General features: G+C 36.4%; 1 protein-coding gene across 7 annotated transcripts in view; it reads left to right on the top strand.

The window, feature by feature from the left end:
- RGS7 (regulator of G protein signaling 7) overlaps positions 1-23,010 on the top strand; it is a 486,265-nt gene that overhangs the window by 451,030 nt on the left and 12,225 nt on the right. For all 7 annotated transcript variants that reach the window (XM_027564728.1, XM_027564730.1, XM_027564734.1 and 4 more), the window contains 7 exons: positions 309-383; positions 8,786-8,884; positions 10,085-10,146; positions 11,112-11,222; positions 12,470-12,595; positions 18,512-18,698; positions 21,744-21,833. In XM_027564728.1, the coding sequence (XP_027420529.1) occupies positions 309-383; positions 8,786-8,884; positions 10,085-10,146; positions 11,112-11,222; positions 12,470-12,595; positions 18,512-18,698; positions 21,744-21,833 (750 nt within the window). The remainder of the gene's footprint in view (positions 1-308; positions 384-8,785; positions 8,885-10,084; positions 10,147-11,111; positions 11,223-12,469; positions 12,596-18,511; positions 18,699-21,743; positions 21,834-23,010) is intronic.

Here is a 23,010-nt window from a genome sequence, read left to right on the forward strand (position 1 = left end):
TCCTTGCTCTGAATCTGTTGGGTTAGCAGCTAACACTCACTTTCACATGCAGATCTCTTGTATTTCTTTTTCCTGTTTCTCTGTTAGTTATTCTAGAACGGTATCCGAAGACTTTTAAACTTAAGATGTCAAAGAACGCAGTGCATTTTCTCACTGGATAACTGCCCAGAGAAGAGGCTGGGGCCATTTGGACAGGGCTGCTGGGGGCTTGTGTCATCACAGCGTTTACTCGGGTCCTGGAGAGTGAATGTGCACATCAGAAACTTTACACCCAAAGATTTCTTTGTCTCTCTGTTTTCCATTTCTAGCCTGGATGTGTAAATACCACTGAAGTGGACATTAAGAAGTCATCCAGAATGAGAAATCCACACAAAACACGAAAGGTAAAATCAACATTTGTTGTTCTGATCTTGCAATGTGTTGTACTGTGTATGATCTCAGGTGGCCTCGGCCTGCAGTGGCTAAAGTGGGGCTTCAGTTCCCTGGCCAGAGATTGAGGCCAGGTCACAACAGTAAGAGCACGGCATCTAGCCACTAAACCAGTGGTCAGTGACAAGGGCCGTGCCCCTTCAACTTTGCAGAAATGAATTTCCTGAGATAGAAAGTAGTGAAAAAAGTATTTATTAAGAGGAAAAAAAAGAGTATATTACATGTGACTAGACACACGGGTGGACTTAGGAGAGTCCCTGAGTCACGCCCTCTTGGCAGTTTGAATTACTTTTATGGGGAAATTCTTCCTGGTTTCTTTTGGCCAATCATTTTAATTTGCCTGGTTTGCAGTCCATATTTGGTGAATCTAGGACCCCCCCCCCCCCCCCCCGCCCAATGTGCGTGCACACATCTCTTAGCCAAGATGGATTTCACAGAAAAGGCGTATGGGTAGAACATCCCTTGGCATCATTCCCCTTTGGCCTCCAAGGAGCCTTTCTGCACATGTGTGGTCAGGGAAGTCTCCTGACTTCAAGAATGAGAAATATGTGGTCTGGCAGGGCCCTGCCTCCCCACTTTATTGTCCTGCTACTCTCTTCTTGGATTTTCAGTCCACAGGGAATGAATCTCGTCACTTTACCCTGTAGGGAGCTGGGGGAGCCTCTACCTCCTGTCTCATTTAGAGGACGTCAACCACAAAAACAAAAAACAAACAAAAAAACCCTCTTCTTCCATTTCATGAGTCCTTTATAGCATATTCCCTGCTCTTTCCTGTTACTTGGCTAGAAGAAAATCTGGAGGTTCAAGCCCTGGACTTCTGTCAGTTCCTCTCTCACCAGGAAATAGACCCTGTCCTGATTCTCAAACATGCCAAGGTCTCAAGGTGTGGAGGTGGCTGTGACAGGAGAGCTGAGAGGAGAGCCATTAGCAGAAAAGGTATCTCTTTCAGAGCCCAGGAAATGAGGGAAAATAAATACAGATTATCTGAGAACAAGTGGTACTCATGAGAGACAGGCATTGTTAGAGAAAAATTTGAAGAAAAAGACATCATCATAAAGATGTTTAATTATAGGTACTGTGTGAAGACCACATTTCAATATCAAAATTTTGTGGCATAACTATAGGATCGTGGCAGTAGGTTTAGGATCTCTTATATGAGGAACTATGTAACAAAAACGAAGTGCTATCCTGAATTCAATGACATTTAATACAATCTTTTGAAAACACATAGCCGAAGTACCTACACTTTTTAATGTAACACATACATATAGAAGGCATTTTTTTCTTTGGGCTTCCCTGTGGCTCAGACAGTTATTATAGAAGATATTTTTCAATGATAAAGAATCTGCCTGCAGTGCAGGAGCCCCAGGAGATCTGGGTTTGATCCTTTGGCTGAGAAGGTTCCCTGGAGGAAGGCATGGCAACCCACTCCAGTATTCTTGCCAGAGAATCCCATGGACAGAGGAGCGTGGTGGCTACAGTCCATAGGGTCTCAAAGAGTCAGAAATGATTGAAGCCACTTAGCACACACACACACAGATTCGTTTTGAACTTCCCTGGTGGCTCAGATGGTAAATATAGATGGTTTATATTTATTCCATAAAAAATGATGCACATAAAGTTACCTGGCCTGTAGTAGTCACTCTGAGGACACAGCCAAAGGTCAGTGCCACTAGATCAAACCATTGCACAGAGTTCAAGACCTTCTCTTCCATAGCTTTTTACTTATGCAGCGTTTTCTGGGATATGTGTCCAGGCAGCAGGTACTAAGTTTTTTCTGTAGTCTAATTTCTTAATGTCTTTTTCTTCCATCCCTAGAAATAAGCATTATAGTCAAAGGCCCCACTATGGTCCACGTGCCTTTTTTTTCTTTTGTTCTTTTAAAACTGTTTACCTTGATGTTAGGATAAAGAAGCCACAGGAAAAGTGCCATGAAATCCATTCAGGTGAGGTGCTCAAAAGCTTTTGGTCCTAGCATGTCTCTGAGAAAAAGAGGCAAAGCCAGACGGCAGCAAGCCTGTTGGCCCCTTTCTCTTATGATCAGGCCTGGGCACTTCCTCTCACCCTCCGCTCACAGCGTGGCCTAGTGTACCGGGACTAGCTTTGTGGTTCCAAATTCAAACATGCAATCAGCTACCCCAGAGTGCATTAAGTCACTTCTCACTACTTCCTGAATTTTGAAGAGGTCAAAATATATTACTTTGTGTCTGGTTTCCCCTATAGACACCAGCTGAGATGTGCTCTGAATCACACAGGAAAGTATCTGAATTGATGAGATAGAACTTAAAGATTAGTAAATTTACACTGTCCCTGGAGCTCTGTACTCAAGTGATGGTGTCCTACCAGTGCTTCACACTGCATCATTGTTTTTGAAAACTTGGAAATCATTAGTTTTCAGTGTTGCTCTTCAGATACCATCAGCCCTCACTGAATGGTAGAAAAACATTGTCATAGCAAAGTGAAATGTTGTAAAAAGTGGAACCATGGAGCTCAACTCTATTGGTCTAGTTGGTAGCATAATTGCCCGTGAATCAATAACAGTAGAACTAGAGAACTAATAGCAGAGCTGTATAGCACTAAAACCACTAGAGAAAAACAGAAGTCCTGCAGGATGCAGATAGCGTACATACCCTTGTTCTTAACAATTGGAGAATACTGATTTTCTCACCTTCTGATAAATACAGCTTTTCATACTGAGAAGTACTGGATTTTCTTTAATTTTCACCAGCAATGTTACTTTATATAAAAGGTTATAGGACTCTAAGTCACATACTGGTTTGTCTTTAGAATTATTACCACTTGTGCTTTAGCCCATATTTGGCTAGGAACTGGAATGATCCATTCAATCAGCAGATTTAGCAAATCTCTACTTTATGCCAGGTATGTACTGGTCTTTCGTTATTCAAAAATAAATGAGACAGGCATGGCCTTGCTCCCATAACTTACAGTCTTAATGAGAGTACACATATTGAGCAAGCAAACAAAACAAATGTGTGTATTTATGTGATATATATACTAGTATATAACAGTTGACAAAATTGTGTGAGATATATATACATATATATACATATATATATATGCTAGTATGCTCTGGCTATTCTAACAAAATGCTACAGCCTGGGGAGCTTAAACAATAGGAATTTATTTTCTTCCAGTTCTGGAGACTGGAAATCTGAGACCAAGGTGCTGGTAAATTTGGTTCCTGATGAGAGCTGTCTCTCTGGCTAGCAGATGGCCAGCTTGTGTTCTCACATGGCAGAGAGAGAGAACTCAGTGTTCCTTCTCTTCTTTTTAAGAGTACCAGCTCCATAAGATTAGGATCCCACCGTATGATCCCACTTAACCTTTATACCTCCTTTCAGACCCCATCTCCAAATGCAATCAGAGTGGGCTGCAGCACAGGAATTTGGGAGGGACACAACTCAGTCATGTTATCAAGGGCATTTAAATGGTTTGTGATTCTAAACTGTCACACCATTTTATTAATGAATAGCTTGACAACAAGAACAAACCGTTTCAACATACTCTGAAGACTTCACAGTTCTGTCCTTCAGGAGCAAGCAGTTCTGTGAGAGTCTAGACAGAAATGGCAGAGGCCAGCCTGCCACCTGTGGAAACTGCCTTCGCCTTCTGCTGTTAATTGGCAAGTGCCCTTTGTTCCTTCTCTTAGCTGTGTGGTCTCCCTCTGTGCTATACTGAGGCTGGTAAGGAAGTGGAACCCCTGGACTGCACTTCATTTTTGAAAGCAGATACTGCCCTTAGTGGAGAGAGCTGCTGTTCCATTCTTTGGGATTCAGCTGTGATGATATTGCTTGTGATTATGTGTCATAGAACAAAGGACATATATGTTAAGAATAAAAGACCAAGTGGATTCCTTTTCATTTAGCATATGTACCTGAAGAATATCAGGGTTTGGGACATTGTATTTAAGTGTTTAATTTCAAATACATTTGTCAAATATGTGAAAAGAAGGCTGAGATGTATATCTGATTTGAAATACTTTTGAATAGGTAGGGCTAACCAGTGTTTAAATCTGTCTTTTTATTTAAACATACTTTACTAAAATACAAAGAAATAAGTAAAGTGTATAACCTCAGTTTTCTGTGAAGGAATAATAATGAAGCATAAGCAAAAATACCTGGGGAAAGAAATGGCAATCCATTCCAGTATTCTTACCTGGAAAATCCCATGGACAGAAAAGCCTGGCAGGCTGGTCTGTGGGGTTGCAAAGAGTCAGACACGACTTAACAACTGAGCACAAGTGGAAATAAATCAGCCTAATCTAGGCAAATTTTAAGGGGCACTATGTACCTGATTTTCTTCATCTGATTCTAAAATTTTAACTCTAATAAGTCAGGCTTTGTTTGTATTATGGCTAAATTTCTCCAGAGAAACAGAACCAAAAATAAGGAGATATATAGATATCTGTATGCAGAGAGAAAGAGAAAGAGATTTATTTTAAGGTACCAACTCACATGATTGTAAAAGGCTTGGCAAGTCCAAAATCTGATGAGGTAGGCCAACAAGCTAGGGATCCAGGGAAGAATTGCCATCTGTTGGCAGGATTTCCTCTTGCTTGGTTGGTGGAGGTCTTTTTGTTCTATTTAGGTCTTCAACTGATTGGATGCAAATGCATTATTGAAGATATTCTGCTTTACTCAGGATCCATTTATTTAAGTTTTAATCTCACCCAAAAATCATGCTTATAGAAACACCCGAAATAATGTCTGATCCAATATCTGAGCACCATGGTCCAGTCAAGTTGCCACATAAGATCACCCTTCTATATGACAATTGCTAGAAGAGGTCCTAGAACAACACAAAACATAAAGAAAAATGACAAAAGCATTTGTGCTTACACGACTGCAGCCACACTTCAGATCGTTTCCTATAACTGTAGAACCCACATTTCAAAACAACAGCAAGTTGTTTACTGTCTCATCATCTTTCTTTCCTGTGTTACTTGCATTTGAACATAATGGCATGTAATATTTTAGTTAACAGCTAAAGTGCACATCCTGGAAGAACAGTTAGCAAATTCATGATTAATGCCTGGTTTTCCTGCTATTAATGCAGTGGTTGTAGCTGTTTATACTTTAAAAGATTGGTATTTCTTTACTTCCATATGCCAAATGTGGAAATTTAAATTTTAATGTGTTACATAACAGAATAAACTATTCATATCTTAGTGCAGCACAAAAGTGTTTTAAGTAAGAAGTACAATACATTTGCAGGCAAGAGAAACTGCTCAAAATAGATGAAAGAGAGGAATATTCTAAAACCTTAGGAATAGGCAGGGAGTTAGCCTAGATATTCCTGGATGCAGAGATGTGGACGCTGGCAAACTTTCTCTCTCAATCTTCTCTAGCCTCCTTTCACTGCTCTGTCTCTGCACTGGCTTCTTCCACATGGCATCGGACATAGTCCTAATTATTCTCCAGTCGAGCTGAGCATCCCCCCTCCTCCACCCATCACCAGTTAGAAAAATCCCAGATATTGCACTCCACATAAAAAAGCATAGAAACTTCCTTCACTCTTTAGTTCTTAAAGTGCCTTCCCCTTGACCAAAAATAAAGGAAAGAATTGTCTTATCTCTTCTGAGATGTAAAAGGAGATCACATATGAACAGATTTATGTAGAAAGTCAAATCTGTTTCATTTAATGAATAACCTATTCAGTATTCATTAGGATGGTACTGCATATGTAAAGTGTTAATCCAGGCACCCTGAGGAACAACAAAAAAAAGGTGTTATAAGTCAAAGCATCTTGGTTTAGTAATTATCTTTGCTATTAAAACTCAAAGTGGATCCAAATTAGTTAATTTTCCCCATCTGCAAATATTAAGACACTGAGACAATTTCATTTCTCTTTTTCTCTAGCCCTATCCGCTCTATGCCAAGATTTCTAATATATTTCAGTTTTCTAAAAGGTGCAAATCCTTTTACATTGCAAGTGATCCTCATAACTTATTGGCCAAAATAGGACCAATTTTCTTACCTCCTTTATGCATGAAGTAAGCCTTGAGCATAAAATTGCATTATTTGTGGCTATTTTCACTCTAGCCAACAATCAAAGTTAAAAGCTATTACTGATCCCCAGAAAATGAAAGGTACCCTGAATGAGGAAAGAGAGAATTCATGATGTTTACTTACATATAAGACAAAAAAGGAAATGTCCCAGTAACCTCAGAACCAGTGGCCAGGCTGCTGGAAGACTATTTGAAACAGCACTGCCCGATGGTTTGGGTGTTTTATGGAACTTCATGATGATCATGTGAAGTGCATGTATATTGAAATAATCATAGAAATGTAGAGATAGAAGGTAATTTATTAATTATTTTACTTCTTTGGCACCATAAATTGTGGTATTTTTCTAGCACTCTTTTAAATTATTTTAAATCTTAACCAACAAACTCACTGTTAGAACTGTCAGCTGTCTTGTCTTTAAAACATTTTTTACATGAACTAGAGATTCTTATTAAAGAACCTTAAGTAATTAAACCAAGGTTAAGTGAGAATGGAAAGTTTACACCTTAGATGTCTTTTTTATTTTCTTTATCAAAAATTAGTATGATACAACTAAAAAAAATAGCAGACATTAGAAAATATAAGCGTTTCATAATTGGTGGTCTTTCACTTTACTAATTTTAAAATACCCACCTCAACTGTTACTTTGGAGTTCAGAGGGTTATGTTATTTAATCACCCTCAAACACAGCTAGTAGCAGTTCATACAGACCTTTCTTCAGTGAAAATTAAGTCTCTTTGTATTCCAGGTACTGTACTCTTGTCATTCTTTTCTTTCATAATACTTATCACAGTTTTAATCATATGTTTATCTATGTGATTCTTTGTGTAACCATTAGGTCATAAGTTCCAAGGAAGGAGGAAGCATACCTATTTTTGTTTACATCTATATCCCTCATGCTCAACAATTATATACAGCATATAATAGGTGTTTGATACATGTTGCGTGAATGATGGAAGGAAAGAAAAAGACAGTCCAAGCCATTTAGTTCAGTCCAGTTAGTAATTAACTGACATCATGTGTGCTAGTCTTTGGGTTGAAATGTATGCCCAGTGACAAGAATTGAGTTTCAAGGAGGTTGGAGCTATGTCAAAAGGGAAAATTGAAGTACCTACCAAAGATAGTCAGAAAAGCAAGTCAAATATGTTAAAGGTGGGCTAAGAGCAAAATAGTGGGAACTCACAAGGGAAAAGGGCCCAGGTACAGAGCCAAAAGGTTAACATTAAGAAGAGGTAGAATCTAGGTGAAAACAGGTCAGTTAACAGAACGAATTTAAATTTAGAGTTACTGGTAAGGTTGGTGATGGGCCTGAAAATTGGCTTGGTTCAACATCTTCCCTCTTCTGATTTCAATAGCTTCTTTCCACTATTTGGCAACTTTAATTTTGTAGGGCTTGTGAAACTTTGTCACGTCCTCGTCCATCCTCATGTCCAATGGAAAAGTGCTTAGAAGCTAACATTAAATTCTTTATTTTAAAGTAACAGTGCTTTAATATTAAAGAAAAAGTAACTTGGCCTCTCCCTTGAGTTGACATGTAAGATGTCTCACCTTCAGTTAGGGATGAATTTTTGTTCTTGAAGTCCCCAGATTTTTGTTTATATTTACTAAGCAATGGGTCTTTCCCAAAAAAGAGCATTCCCAAATAGTAGGGTTCACCTTTTGACAAAATAGTAAAGAAGCACTTGGATATTAAGAATTTCAAAGATGTATAAAACCTTAGGGGTCACTGACGTTTGTAAATGGCACCTACTGAAACCAAATGACAAAGTCAGTATTGTGAGGTAAATGGCCCAATGTTGAGCTGGGAAAGCGGGAACATTCTGGTGTGTCTTTGATGATACCATCAGAGACAAAATCAGCACTGGAATTCTTGACCTGATTTCTCTCCTTATTACTCCGTTCCTTTCCTATAAAACAACTAGATTATTTTTACCCTTTTGGCCTTATTACATTTTTATTCTATTATATATCCATCTCTGTTTTATTCTGAAATTAATACTTATTAGATGCTCTGTTGTGCTGTCATTTCCCAAATTAGTATTCTCAGCTCACCCCATATTTTGTCACAGTTACCTAGTTTTATTCCTATAGTCAGTTATTCTGTCATTTAATAATGCAACCACATATTTTTTCCAAAAACTCTGTGCTTTCATTTTAGATTCATATGACATTTATGCTAGCAGTGCCTTTTGAATTTTGATAAGCTTAATCAATATGCAGCAAAGTTTTGAGTTACCTTAATGAATATATAACACAAAATTACCTTTTAGAAAGTCTGTGAATATAAATGTAACTTTCTCTTAACATATTTCTTTTTTATTTTAATATAGTCTGTCTATGGTCTACAAAATGATATTAGAAGTCACAGTCCTACCCACACACCCACACCAGAAACTAAACCTCCCACAGAAGATGAGTTACAACAACAGGTGGGTCAACCTATAATAATGGTTTACAGAGTAGATGGTTTACCGAGTAGCCAGTGTGAAGACCAGATGTTAATGTTAATAGGAGATATTTTAAAAATTGATTTGTAGGATTGTATTTAAAATGTAATTTTAAGATATGTATTCTCTTGAAGATGTATTAATGTAAGGAGATAGTTTTTAAAACTCTTCGCTTGTTATTTCTCCAAATCCTTTTTCCTCTAATTTTTAAAAATCACACACACTGACTCACAGATGACTCCAGTATTGAGTTAGTTTATATTCCATAATTCTGTTTTAAAAAATGAGAAGACAATAGGTTGGTGACATTTAGGTCATGTGTTTTCCACCTCCAATCATGTGATGTGATCTTCACAAAAGAGTGCTCAATCTTGTTTCTGCAGTACTGATCTCTAGAAGCCTCTTGAAGTTTTTCCTCATTAGCACTGATGAGCAGATATATGGCTTCTTGGTATAGCAATGGTATAAATTGCTTCTTGTTGCATCTGTTGATAAATAAATAGCTTTGGCTGCAGTATTTCAAAGGCAATACCAAGTGTCTCATATCAAATCATCATCAAATCTCTTGGTTAGTTGTCATGAGACTTTTTCACCTTTTGCTTATTTCTTCCTACCAACTATGTAATACATACTTTTTCTAGTATATTTATAATCACCTTGAAGGAAAAGTAACTCAGAGAGTTTTAAATTTCTACATGTTGTTATGTCCATGTGAGAATTTGCTCTGAAATGTTGATAACGTTATTAGTAAAACAAATATCATTGATGCTTTTGTTGGGCTAGTATTAGGAAGTAGGGTTTATCTTGAAATTATAGTAACAAATAGCAAATACATTTATTTTCTGAATTCACTGTTTGATGGAGAAATGTGATTCTAATTTGGATAATCACCATGAATAAATGCTTACAATTTCTATAATACTTTTAAAATAAAGTTATGTTGCTGACGTGGGCAGAACGTTCAACTCCACTGCTGTTCTAAAGCAATATTGGTTATGTGTTTACCGTCAGAGCTTAATTTTTATTAACTCTTTCAGAGCCCTCATGTTTGATTTTTTCTATAGACTGAAATATTCCTGTCTGAGAACATATTCTTGTTTAGAATTACTCAATCTATTAGAGTTTAGAGTTGAAAATTGGAGAATGTCACTACTTATGTAACTGCTTATCTCTTTTTTCCAGATAAAGTATTGGCAAATACAGTTAGATAGACATCGGTTAAAAATGTCAAAAGTTGCTGATAGGTAAGTATTGTAAGATGCCCATATAAATTAAAAAATGTTCAGATGACAATTAAATGTGTTCAATATGGTCAGAGAACTGGTGGGAGGAGAATTGATATAATTGGAACCCTGTAAGAAATATTATTTTCTTTTCCCTTTTGAACATAGAAAACTTTGAAAGAGCTCTTTTGTTGCACTTCAAATGACAGAATGATCATTATTATCTTAGGTGTCTAGAAGCCCAATCTTTGTGCAACCACAATCAAATACAGAAGATAATTCCAAGGAATTGAATCTTTTCACTCCTGCTAGGAGAAATAAAACTCAATTCATTAAGTTACTTGTTGGCAACTTTGAAACTTTCTGTTAATTCTTCTTAACATTTACACTACTAAGTTATTTTATGACTTCAGAATTTGAATTAAGCTTAGATTTTTACATATTTTCTTCATTTAAATCTGTTAAGACATTTATATTCCGCACTTTGAGGCATTGCCAAATCTTACCTCTCCAGTGTTTTTCCTCTCCTTTCTCCCTTTATTTTGTTTTAAAAATAGATTTTTTTCCCCCAAAAGCATGCTGTAAGTGATTCCCCCTTTACCTAATTCCTGTAAATACTTTTGACAAAAATTGCCTTTTAACCTCTTCTCCAAGTTCAGCTAACATCTGTTCTGCTGTGGATAGGCTAGATGACCAAGGGTTGGAATTGCTCCTTGGCACTTCCTTCTATACACTGACCTTTTCCATTTTGTCTCATTTTAATGACATTAAACTGTCTCATTTTAATTCATATTGCTAAGGCATTGGGAAAGATGGAATCCTTAACCATATTTATCTTCAAAGAAGCATGAAAACTGCTATCAGATTTTATTCTATAAGCAAGCAAGGATTCCTTGGCCAGATGTTTTTATAGTGTGTCCCTTACAAAGATCAGTTTTACCTCAACCAGAGAACTAAAGAAAATGAAAATGTCTCTTTTTCTCAAGTCTGCTAAGTTACACAGAGCAGTATGTGGAATACGACCCGTTTCTTGCACCACCTGATCCTTCTAACCCATGGTTGTCTGATGATACTACCTTCTGGGAACTTGAAGCAAGGTAAGTGACATTTTCTCTTCCTTCCAAATATTTCACTTATTTCAGGATTTGAGTGATGTAAAAAGAATCCTATAGCTGACTAATTGTAAAAGTAATTTTACTCTGTGTCTACATTAACCATGATATAAAGCTCTTCTTCAAGGCAATGGTTTTTGAAACTTAGATGTTTGTATTATATCAGATTTGCATTTCCAGAAAGACTGGCACGAAAAAATCAGATGTGCAAGGGTTTCAAGGTCGACTAGTTAGGATCCTTAGTTCTTAAAATTTAGCTCATTGTTTTTAGCTTCCTTGAAAATCCACATAGCCACAAAGGTCCATCTATTCAGGTAAAATGAATGCTAAATCCATACTTACTTAAGCCCGATACAAGTATGATGCCTTTATAAATTCTGTTTTGGAACAAAATGAATTTACCATAAACACTCTAAGAGAAACTGACAAGTGTCTGACTTCTTAAGAAAACTAGAACACAATTTAAGACTCCCTGGTTTCTTTCATCAGCTATATAAGAGAAGAATTATATCACCAATCTTGATAGAGTCATAAAAAGATCACTGCATACCCCTTCACAGAGTGAGGATTTAGTATTCTGCAGCACTTAGCTAGATTGCATTTATGGACCTTCTCTTGCTTTTATGTCAGTTCAGTGGTTCTCAAATGCTTGACAAGTATAAATCTCTTCATCCATAAGTTCTCAGTTTTATAGATGTGAAAGTTGGAATCCCAAAATGTTGTGACTCAGCCAGGACTATGTCACACATTTAATCAACAACAAAGTCATAAACCAGGATGTAAGCCTTTTGATTCTCAATGCATTTTCCTCCAGTACAATGTGCCACCATGAGACTTCGTAGTGTAGCGGTTAAGAAATTGAGCCCTGGCATCAGAATGTCTGCAACATTACCTATTTGACATTGGAAAGTTATAACCCTCTATCCTTGACTTCCTCATTTATAAAATAAGAATTATAATAGTACCCATCTCAAAGTTGCTGAAGAAATCTAAAAGAGAATCCATCTCTTGGCATTTAATGCTTAATAAATGTTAGACTTTATTATTAATGCCTAACTTTCTTCTCACTACAATTTCATGCAGAGTCATCAATCAGAGGTTTTTTTTGTCCCCTGAAAAATATGTTAAAGATGGGAGCTTCAAAGAATATATGATTTTGAGGTGAAATGTAATAGCAGAATATAGAATTTGTAATGAAAGGAATATATTTGGCTTTGTTTTGTTTTCTATAGCAAAGAACCAAGTCAGCAGAGGGTAAAACGATGGGGTTTTGGCATGGATGAAGCATTGAAAGACCCAGTCGGGAGAGAACAATTCCTTAAATTTCTAGAGTCAGAATTCAGCTCAGAAAACTTAAGGTAAGACATGTTGTTTGAATCTTATATTCTAAGCAAGAGTGACATTCTTATGATAAGTCTGGTGATTTTGCACTCGACAGACCAGTTACTATCCCACCAACATCATGATGAAGCTATGGACCTATTGAATTTCTGCCTCTTGATAGAGGAAGAAAATGTAATGAAGGCAAAGCACTTTGTCCAACATTATCACTTCTTCATAATGGTTTATTTTACACTGTCTCCTGATCTTTTAACTATGTAAATCTGATGCATTTGAAATGGACTGCATAAAGAAGTATCAGACTAGTATTTGGCAAAACAAAGAATCATCAATAATACATATGTAGTTTAATTAAAATATCACCTATTTATCATATTGGTCTTCTTTGTGTATTGCATCTCAAGTAAGATCTAGAAAAAGAAATCGAGTGCCTGTATAAAATAACTTGAAACAAAATGATGGAGGCAGTTCATTTACTTTGTACACTTAAACACAGCCTCAGGGCAGTTGAGAGCAGTACCAGATTGAGCTGTTAGTGTCTGCTAGAGAGGTGTGTATCCTCTCATCTGTTGTAAACATCATCCTTACATATTTTTGAAATTTTTCTGACTTAAGAGGCACCTGGAAATTAAATTTTTAAATGTAAGACACTGGAATAGGTTTTAACAGCTCTAAGATCACTGAAGTGAGCAGTAACTTTCCACTACATAAAACGGTACTTCCACAAGTTCTTTCATTCAGTATTCTTTTGAAATGGAACTCTAATTTACTTTCCCATGACTTATTCAGTCCTGTGAAATCCATTTTGAGAAAGTTGCCAGCATTCCTTTATTTTCACTGCAACTTAGCAGTTCCAGAATCATCACATTCTTTGCAGGAGATTTAATAGATACCCAAACCAAACCATTTAGAAGAACATAGAATTTTGACTGAAGTCCCATGGATTAAGCAAGTTGACCACAGGCAGAATCTGGAGAAATTTAATTATGCCTGTCATTGGTTTCAGTGATGCAGCTTCCTATTCTTTTTCAAGTTTATTGAAATTTGAAAGCCTATTGACCAGGGTTTCAAGAGGTCTGCAGGTGTAAGGATTTTTTTGGACCTAAATAATATTTTCTGTCATAAGGTCACATCATCAGTTATTGAGTACAGAATGCTTTAGAAAATAAAGCAGAGATAAATCTAGTTTTAGTCTTTTATGGAGTTTCCTCTAATTCTCTGTTTTTGAAAAAAAGTGCTATCATCATGGGTTTCATGATAAAGAAATAAATAAGTAGTACTTCACCATTATCACCCAATCAAATAAAAATCCTTCCTGATTTTATTAGAAGCACAGTTTACACGTGAATACAGAGATGAAAACAGATCGCAATACAAAAGGATGAGTGTTAGATCTGAGAAATACAGGAGAAGGGCAAACCCAAGGGGAGAGATCACTCAAAGCCCCCTCAGGGAAATAGCTTCCAGCTGAGACCTGGATGATAAGGAGATAACCAGCTGAAAAAGGAAGAGGCTTTGGGACTAAAAGATTAGCATGTGCAAACTCTCTTTGATGAATGAAATTGATCACTGCTGATTTTTTCCATGCCTTATCTTATTTCCATTTTTATCTCAATAATCCTATGACACACTAAATTGCCTGATAAATAATTGCATATAAGAAATATTACACATTTCATTGTATGAAAATGTATAAATATCATCCAAAAGGCTTTCTGCCCTATATTTTAAAAATACAAAAATAATTGCATTTGAAGTAGTCCCAGCCCTAATTCTATAGAGCTTGGATATTTTGTATTTTTATGGAAGAAATGTTTAGTTATGGAAAGGTAAATGCTTGTATATATTTTTGCAGCCTGGAATCTCCCTTTCCCATTTCTTCCTTTAATTTAAATGGCCTATGTATATGTCCTTCCCTGCTGTGTTAGGAAAATAGGGGCTGGATATACCAAGAATCAGAGGTTGTATAAAAATGTTGCAAATAGACAGCAGACATAAGTATCTACCAAACACTATTTTTAATTTTGGTCTAAACTGATCATTTGGAAATAGATTTATTGTGTTTAATTAGAATGATTTCTTAAATCTGAACTAAATTGCTTTTAGAGTCCTTTTTTTCAAGCATTATAATCTGTTAATATTTTATTGCATGTTATGTTGAAATAAAAACAAAGTTATATAAAAAAGAACCATTACATATTTCTTATGTAGTCACATATATATTTCTTGAATATATACTGTAAGTCTGTTTCCCTACTAAGAACAGATAGATAGATATAGCTATCAAGTCTTGAACACCTAGGATATGCCATGTGTGCGTGTGTGCTTAGTTGCTGCAGTTGTGTCCACTCTTGGCAGCCCTAGGGACTGTAGCTCACCCCTCTGTCCATGGGATTCTCCAGGCAAGAATACTGGAGTGGGTTGCCATGCCCTCCTCCAGGGCATCTTCCCAACCTAGGGATTAAACCTGCATCTCCTGTGTCTCCTGCATTGCAGGCAGATTTGTTACCCACAGAGCCACCTGGGAAGTCCGGTGTATGCCATACCATAGTATGCTTTATATTCACTACTTCTATAAGTATGCCATGCCATATTTTATATTTATCATTTCTGGTTATCATTCAACTAATCATCACTTCAAACATAAAATTTAAATATTAATACTCTTGCCCCATTTGACAGGCAAGCAAAATATGAATAGAAGAAGTTAAGCATCTTTACAAGTCAGATTGCTGATAATTGCCATCCTAGGCTTTTTATAAACCAATACTAAGCTTCTGTCCACTGCTCTTCCTGTTTCTGCCTAGGTATCTGGTGTCACAGACCAAGAGAGACAAAACAGTCCATTTAACCAGCAGGGCTAATTACACCTAAATACACCTCAGTGCATCTTATTTAGCATCTGCTATTTATGGAAGTATGGCACTCATGTGAGCAAACTTCAGGTATTGAGACAAAAAATAGTCAAGAAATACTGCTCATTGATAAGTACTTATTTCTCAAATAGAAGTTCTATTCTCACTTGGTGTGCTTTTGCTTGTTCCTCTTTCAGGTAAACAGAGTAAGTACCAAGTAAATTCAGTAATATGAGAGTTATATAATACGAGTGCCTAAAAATATCTCAAGCACTTCAAAAGTGCCCTTTACATAATTTATCTCATTTTACCTAATGGAAACCCAGTGAGATAGGCATTATTATCCCATTTTACTGATGAAAAAAAATCAAGGCTCAATGACATTAAGATAATTCCTCATATTCCAGCTTTCATATATTAAGGGGGGAGTGGAGTTTTAGTGAGTTCCCTTTACATTCTACTAAATCATTGCAATGATGACTATGCTGAGGATAAGAAAAAGAATGATGCATTTAGTGAGGCATTCAAGAGAGTGCTTTTTAGAATGTCATCTGCTGCAGATCTGGGGACAAACCCTATATATGGCACTCACAGTGGGCAACTTAAATAAGTGACTTAGTCTTCATATATTCAGCTTTCTCTGAAGTGGGGGAGATATTAGCACATACTCTATAAAGCTGAAGGGATTGCATGTTTTAATATAGCTAAATCACCTAGAATAGAGCCCGCACTTACAGTGTAGGCGCTGTTATTATTACCTCCTCAGCCCTTTGATATCTCATCTATAATTTCAAGTCTATTTAAGATGTCACTGCATCTGTATAGCTTTCCTAGAACTCCCTTTTCCAATGCAGTAGTTGCCCCAGCAGAGGGGCTCCTTCCTGCTCAGCAGTCCCAGACTGTCTGGTTTGTGCCTATTCCTTGAGAATCTCTCGTGTGCTTCCTTGTATTATGGTCATTTGAATGGTGTATCTTTGCTAGTTCAAGAACACAGACATTCTTTTTATCCATATGTTCAAAGAGCGCTGCAATGAACTTGTTGTTGTTGTCGTTCAGTCTCTTAAGTCATGTCCAACTCTTTGAGACACCATAGACTTCCCTGTCCTTCGCTATCTCCCAGAGTCCACTCAAGCTGATGTCCATAGATTCGGTGATGGCATTCAACATCTCATCCTCTGTCCCCCCCCTTCTCCTGCCCTCAGTCTTTCCCAGCATCAGGGTCTTTTCCAATGAGTTGGCTCTTTGCATCAGGTGGCCAAAGTATTGGAGTCTCAGCTTCAGCATCAGCCCTTCCAATGAATATTCAGGGTTGATTTCCTATAGGATTGACTGGTTTGATCTCCTTGCAGTCCAAAGGAGGGACTCTGAAGAGTCTTTTCCAGCATCACAGTTCAGAAGCATCAATTCTTCAGCTCTCAGCCTTCTTTGTGGTCTCTCACATCCATACATGACTACTGGAAAAACCATAGCTTTGCCTATTCAGACCTTTGTCAGCAAAATGATGTCTCAGCTTTTTAATATGCATCAATTATAACACTTAGGCTCCCTCAGATTGCACATAGCATTCCTATTAGATTGCACATTGTCAGAACCTGTATTTAAAAAGGAAATGGTCTTGACCCTTGCCTTCTAAAAGCAAAAACATTTAAGATATAGTCCATATTGGATTATCTACTGATTCCTGTCCATAAGAAAATGGTACCTAGAAACTGGAAAATTATTAGATTGAGTAATATTTGATATTCTAATTCTAGCTCAACTGCTTTATTACTTATTTTTTGAACTTTCCTTAATCCCTAAGTTTAAAACATAATAGTTATGAAGGTACTGCTTATCCCCTTCTACTTCTGTTAAAACCCTATAGCCTGTGTTGTGTGTTAGTTGCTCAATCATGTCAAACCCAGATCTGCTGCATTGCAAGCAGACTCTTTGAGAATCCCCTGTAGCTTATAGTGATTCATCTCTGTGGTCATCTTGTCCATATCAAGATCACATCTGGCCCCTATTGAGGATAACAGATCTAGTGCTTCCTTTTTCAAGTGTCCTTTTTGTTTGTTTGTTTAAAGACACTATTATGACATACATATTCATGTTTCATCATTACTTCTAGGTCTAAACAAAAAGATATAGGGCAAAATTGTAAAAAAATGAAACCCATTAATATGATGTGGCTTTTTGTTAGACTTTGCTATTTGCTTTTATCAACCAGCATATGTCCTGGTGTTCTTTCCTTTCCGGATAGACTATATTCTATACAGAAGGACATAAAATATATATTTTATATTTAGAAGTAGGTCAATATTATTTTTTCCAGAGCTTCTGAATTGCTATGATGCTTCTGCAGATTTAAGCCTTTTGAACAATTACATGTGAAAGCTTGCTGCTTCTGTCATTTCATAAGTCTCGGAATTAAATAGCCTAAAATTAGTTACTTGCCCTGATTTCTCCAGCTAGGGCATTTTCTAATCTGTGTCCAGGCCTCTTTACGTTCCAGTAAAGCTTCATGGTAATTCCCTTACCAGGTAAAGTAGAAAATCCTCTCCATACTAACCCCCATTGCTCAAATGGACAAAAGATCCAAAAAATAGAGTATGTGGTATAGTTTATGCCCTCAGTCAGATGATCCGTGTCACTCCCCCTAAATCCCTTCAAACTCATCTTCCTGTCTAACAAAAGGTTCTTTAGTACTGCTCCATTGTTTCAGTAAAAATTTGAGGTTGTATGGAATCAGGGCCCTGGCAGGTCTGCTTTTCAGTGTGTGTGGACTTAGTGGCTCAGTCGTGTTCCACTCTTTTTGACCCCTGGACTGTAGTCTGCTAGGCTCCTCGTCTGAGCCCCCTGGGAGGCCCCTGATTTTCAGAGAACACTTAAAAAAGATTGTTTTCAATATTTCCTTTCCCCAAGTGTTATATCTTTGAATACAACTAATAAAAAAATCAGTAGAAGCCTGTTTCTGGACGCCCCCAGAGAAAATTAGCTTATTTTTATACCTCATTGTGAATCATATGATAAGCCAATATTTTAAGAATTGTCAGATTATGAGACATCAGACATCAGATTATGTCTCATTTTGTGTAGATTCTGGCTAGCAGTGGAGGACCTGAAGAAAAGGCCTATTCGAGAAGTTCCCTCTCGAGTTCAGGAAATATGGCAAGAGTTTCTGGCTCCAGGAGCCCCCAGTGCTATTAACTTGGATTCTAAGAGCTATGACAAAACCACCCAGAATGTGAAGGAGCCCGGACGATACACTTTCGAAGATGCTCAGGTTGGTGCATGGATGGAACTCAGATTGCATCACACATGTGCTCCTGAGAAGTTGAACGTTGAGATACTTTTGTTTGATTTTCGTTATAATCTGTGGCTATGTCTAACATTTTCAATTTAGGGGTGTGTGTGTGTGTGTGTGTGTGTGTGTGTGCGTGTGCGCGTGCGCATGCGCTAAGTCGCTCAGTCATGTCCGACTCTGCGACCCCATAGACTGTAGCCGCCAGGATCCTCTATCCATGGGGATTCTCCAGGCAAAAATACTGAAGTGGGTTGCCATGCCTTATTCCAGAGGATCTTCCCAACCCAGGGATCAAACCCAGGTCTACTACATTGTAGGTGGATTCTTTACCATCTGAGCCACCAAGGAAGCTGTATGTAAAACAACTAAATGATCTAGAAGATAACGGGGATACTTGAAAGAGTTTTTAAAGCCTGAGGATTTTTGTAAATTTGAATGTTTTTACATGAAAATTTCTTGAAGGGAAATATTTTAAATATTTGAAAGCTTTTTGCTTTAGTTTCAACTCTGATACCTCAGTAACACATACTTGAACTCTTTAACTTATCTTCTAATATGGAGAATCTGAGATTCTGACCTTCCTAAATAATATGTTATTATGAATAGTCAGAACTAAATTAAATTAGCTTAAAGTTATGTAAAACTGAAACCAGTTTTGTCTCTGATGGCAAACTGAAACAGTGACTTTAGGCATTTTAAAATTTTCCAAGTTACTTTTTTTAGTCTACAAAAAGAAGAAAAAATGAAATTGATATTAAGATATTAACTTCCTAAGACATAGTTTTATTTAAGTGTGTTTTTTTTTCCCTCAAACTGGATGAAGTTGTCTCCTTAGAAGTAATTTTAATTTCTCTAAAAAAGTATGTTGTGCTCAAGAGGAAAAATAAATGTGTAACAAGAGGATATCATTTCCTAATGATGTGTTGAAATTGGCTTTTAAACCTGAACAAACATGTTTCATAATTTCTTAAAACCTGTTTTAGAGATGAATGTTAGCTCTAAAAAGTGTCTTGTTTTTTAAATAGCTATGTTACTAAGAGAAAATATAGAAGATGAAGCATGAGGTACAGAAAATTCCTTTCTTATTTTTACTCTCAGTATAAAATATATTTATCACTGGCTTTGGTTTAAAAAGAAATGAGCCACTGTGCAGGAAACTAACACAGGTTGAAACAGCCAACCAGAAACCCATTCATTCACCCTGGCTCTGCCATGGTCTTCTATGTGGAAATAATTATATTTTATGGAGACACATGAGAGAGAGCAGGAGGAAAATTCTGTTGCTTATTTCTCTGCTGTTTTATCTTTCTTTCAATTCAAGATAAACTTTCAAGCATTTTTGTAGAGTCAACAATGTGTAAAATATTTGGAATGACCTTCCCAAAAGTCTTAAAAAGAACATTTCTTTGTTATCTGTGTCATTGAAAAATATTTTTGCTTAATGTGTCTTCAATAAAAGGAAAAGGCATAATTTTCTATAGAAAATATTACCACCTGACCATAGGCTTTTTTCAGTCAACCTCAGCTATTTAATCCCAGTTTTTTGTGGGTTTATAAACCCTATATTCAAAAATACAATAATAAAAACTCTTGCCACTGTTTAAGAAGAGATACAGTGTAATAAGAAAGCAGATTCTGAAGGCAAATTGTCTGGGTTCTGTTCTGAACTCTGCCCTGTGACCTATTGCAAGTACCTCTTTGTGCTTTAGTTACTTCATATTTAAAATATATATGGAAATGGTTGCCAACCTTGTTGAGGTTCTGTGAGAATTTAATTAACTAATAGAGGCAAGCACTTGGAAGTGTACCTGGCACATACTCAAACATATTTGAGCACTTACTATGCATTCCTTCATACTTTGCTAAATGTTGATCATTCCTCAAATCCTGACAATAACTCTAGTTTATAGACTAGAAGATCGAAGCTCAGAGAAGTGAATAAAATTGTCGAAATTAACATGTTTGTAAGTGGTAAATCTTGAGCAAGATAGGATCTGAATCCCAAAATGCTTGAGTCCAAAATAAAACATCGCCCCACTTTTCCAACAACAAATTCTGATACAGTTCCAAATGTACCATACTTTTGGAGACGAACCTTGGGCTAGAGAGCCTGAATGTCAGGATTACTGAGGATTAATCTTGAATGTCATTAAGTGGATTCACAGTAACTACAAATGATTACTGGTGTATTTAAGACCAGGAAACTAAGTCATCTCTTAAAATACATGTTTTCTCCAAACAAGTAGACACTGGGACATTCAGGATACTCTCAAATAGTTCAGAACTCTGCCTCTAACAGACTAGAATGAGCAAGGAGCATTTATGCTCCCTTAGGCTGCAATAAACCAAAGCAGAATCTCCTTGGATTGGGCCAACGTTGAATTAAATGAATATATTTTTTTCCTTTGTCTACCAATATTCATCTTCGAAACAAAACATTGCAAACTGATTAGGATTATTGAATATTTACTTAATATATTTCAGAGTAAGTCAAAACATGCATACAAATTAGGACGTTAAGCAATTAAATATCACAAAATTTATTTCTGGACTTATGCTCTGGCCTAAAGTAGATTTGCATAACAATTTTCACCAATGAGATGATTCATTTGGAAAGTTTGAACCCTCCAAGTACATATAAATGCCAAGGTATCTAGAATGATTGAATCCTGACTTTGCATCATTCTCTTTTGGCTTAATCTTAAGAGATAGCAGATTTATTTATCTTAATGGTCTATATAAATCAACAACTTGATTTGAAATTACGTGATGACAGTCAACTAACTAAATCCCATTTTTTTTAAGGACTGGATTTGATTTGCCTCCTCCATCAGTTTAAACATGGATCCTTGAATAAAATAATAAATTTGAAGGTCTAAATTGTTCTATAAGCATATAAAATATTCTCATCAGCATTATCATTATTCCAGATTTGTTTTTGAATCAGATGTTGCATTCTTATCACAGTATTTGATTTTTCCTGAGAAATAATAAAGAGGCACTTCAACCATTATTTCTTTTTAGGAGCACATTTACAAACTGATGAAAAGTGATTCATATCCACGTTTTATAAGATCCAGTGCCTATCAGGAACTTCTACAGGCAAAGAAAAAGGTATTGGTTCTTTGTGAACTTTTATGACTTGGTTCTCAGTTATAGTTATTTGGAGTAGTTATCTCTGCTGGGACCACAGTATTGGACAAATGGTAAGTGGATACACTCCAAGACCTTTCCCCAAATCCTTGCATTTTATCAGGGTCATTTAAGTTATATGTGTTTCTGCCTGTTGATTGCTTATTTTCTTTATTGCGTGTTTGTCTCGGCAGATGTCCATGCTTTACAAAGGTTTTAAGATGCTGTTCTCATGTTTCATGTTAGTCTTCTGTATGCCAGTTTAAGGAAATAAGAAATTACAATAAAGAAAAGAACAATGCCATCAGATTAAAAACTCAGGGAGGACTTTCCTCATCCTGTAAACTGGAATGTATGTATATGCCTCATAACTCACTTTTTTCCTATGATAGTTGCCAAAATGCAGCAACTATCAGCAAACTAAATATTTGCTTCCAAATATTTTCATTTGGCATTTATCCTGAGTCACTTAGTATCCCTGTGATGAGGCTTCATACCTAAGAGCTGCTAGCATATTTTTGAAGAACTGCAGTAGGCTACATTGTTCAATTAATGTTTATAATGAAAGTCTCACTGTCAGTAACACCTTATTAATCAGTTTAACAGAAAATGGAAAATCTGTATGTAAACATCAACATCATTCATTATTTTGTAATATTAAAATAGTCCATAGCTTCTTGAAATTCTGAGATGAAATGATAATTTTGTATAATTCATGATCATCACTTAAGCTAATGATATTTTTCAAAGTCAATTGACTTTGCAACCAGACAGTTGCACTGACCAGTACAGAAACCACCAGCACATGCAATGGTTTAAATTTAAATTAGTTAAGATTACATAAAATTCTAACCGAATTTCTCTTACTCAATGGCCACAGCTAAAGACTTCTGAAATATTAGTATAGAATGAAATTTCCATGCCTTCAGAAAGTTCTGTTGGACAGCAGTGGTCTACAAAATTAATGATATCAACAGAAATTTAGTACCAGTAGAAAATTATGAGGACATTCTGAACATAAGCCACTAGATTTTCAATAATGTAGGCTTTAAAAACGTCAGCATAAAACCTAAACATATCTACTTTATTTCAGTGTCATTCGATTTTGCTTGAAATCACATCATTTTGTTTGCACAAGAAGAGTTTTGGTGTTATAAGT

This window comes from Bos indicus x Bos taurus, chromosome 16 (assembly GCF_003369695.1).
Source record: "Bos indicus x Bos taurus breed Angus x Brahman F1 hybrid chromosome 16, Bos_hybrid_MaternalHap_v2.0, whole genome shotgun sequence".
Classification (NCBI taxonomy): Eukaryota; Metazoa; Chordata; class Mammalia; order Artiodactyla; family Bovidae; genus Bos; species Bos indicus x Bos taurus.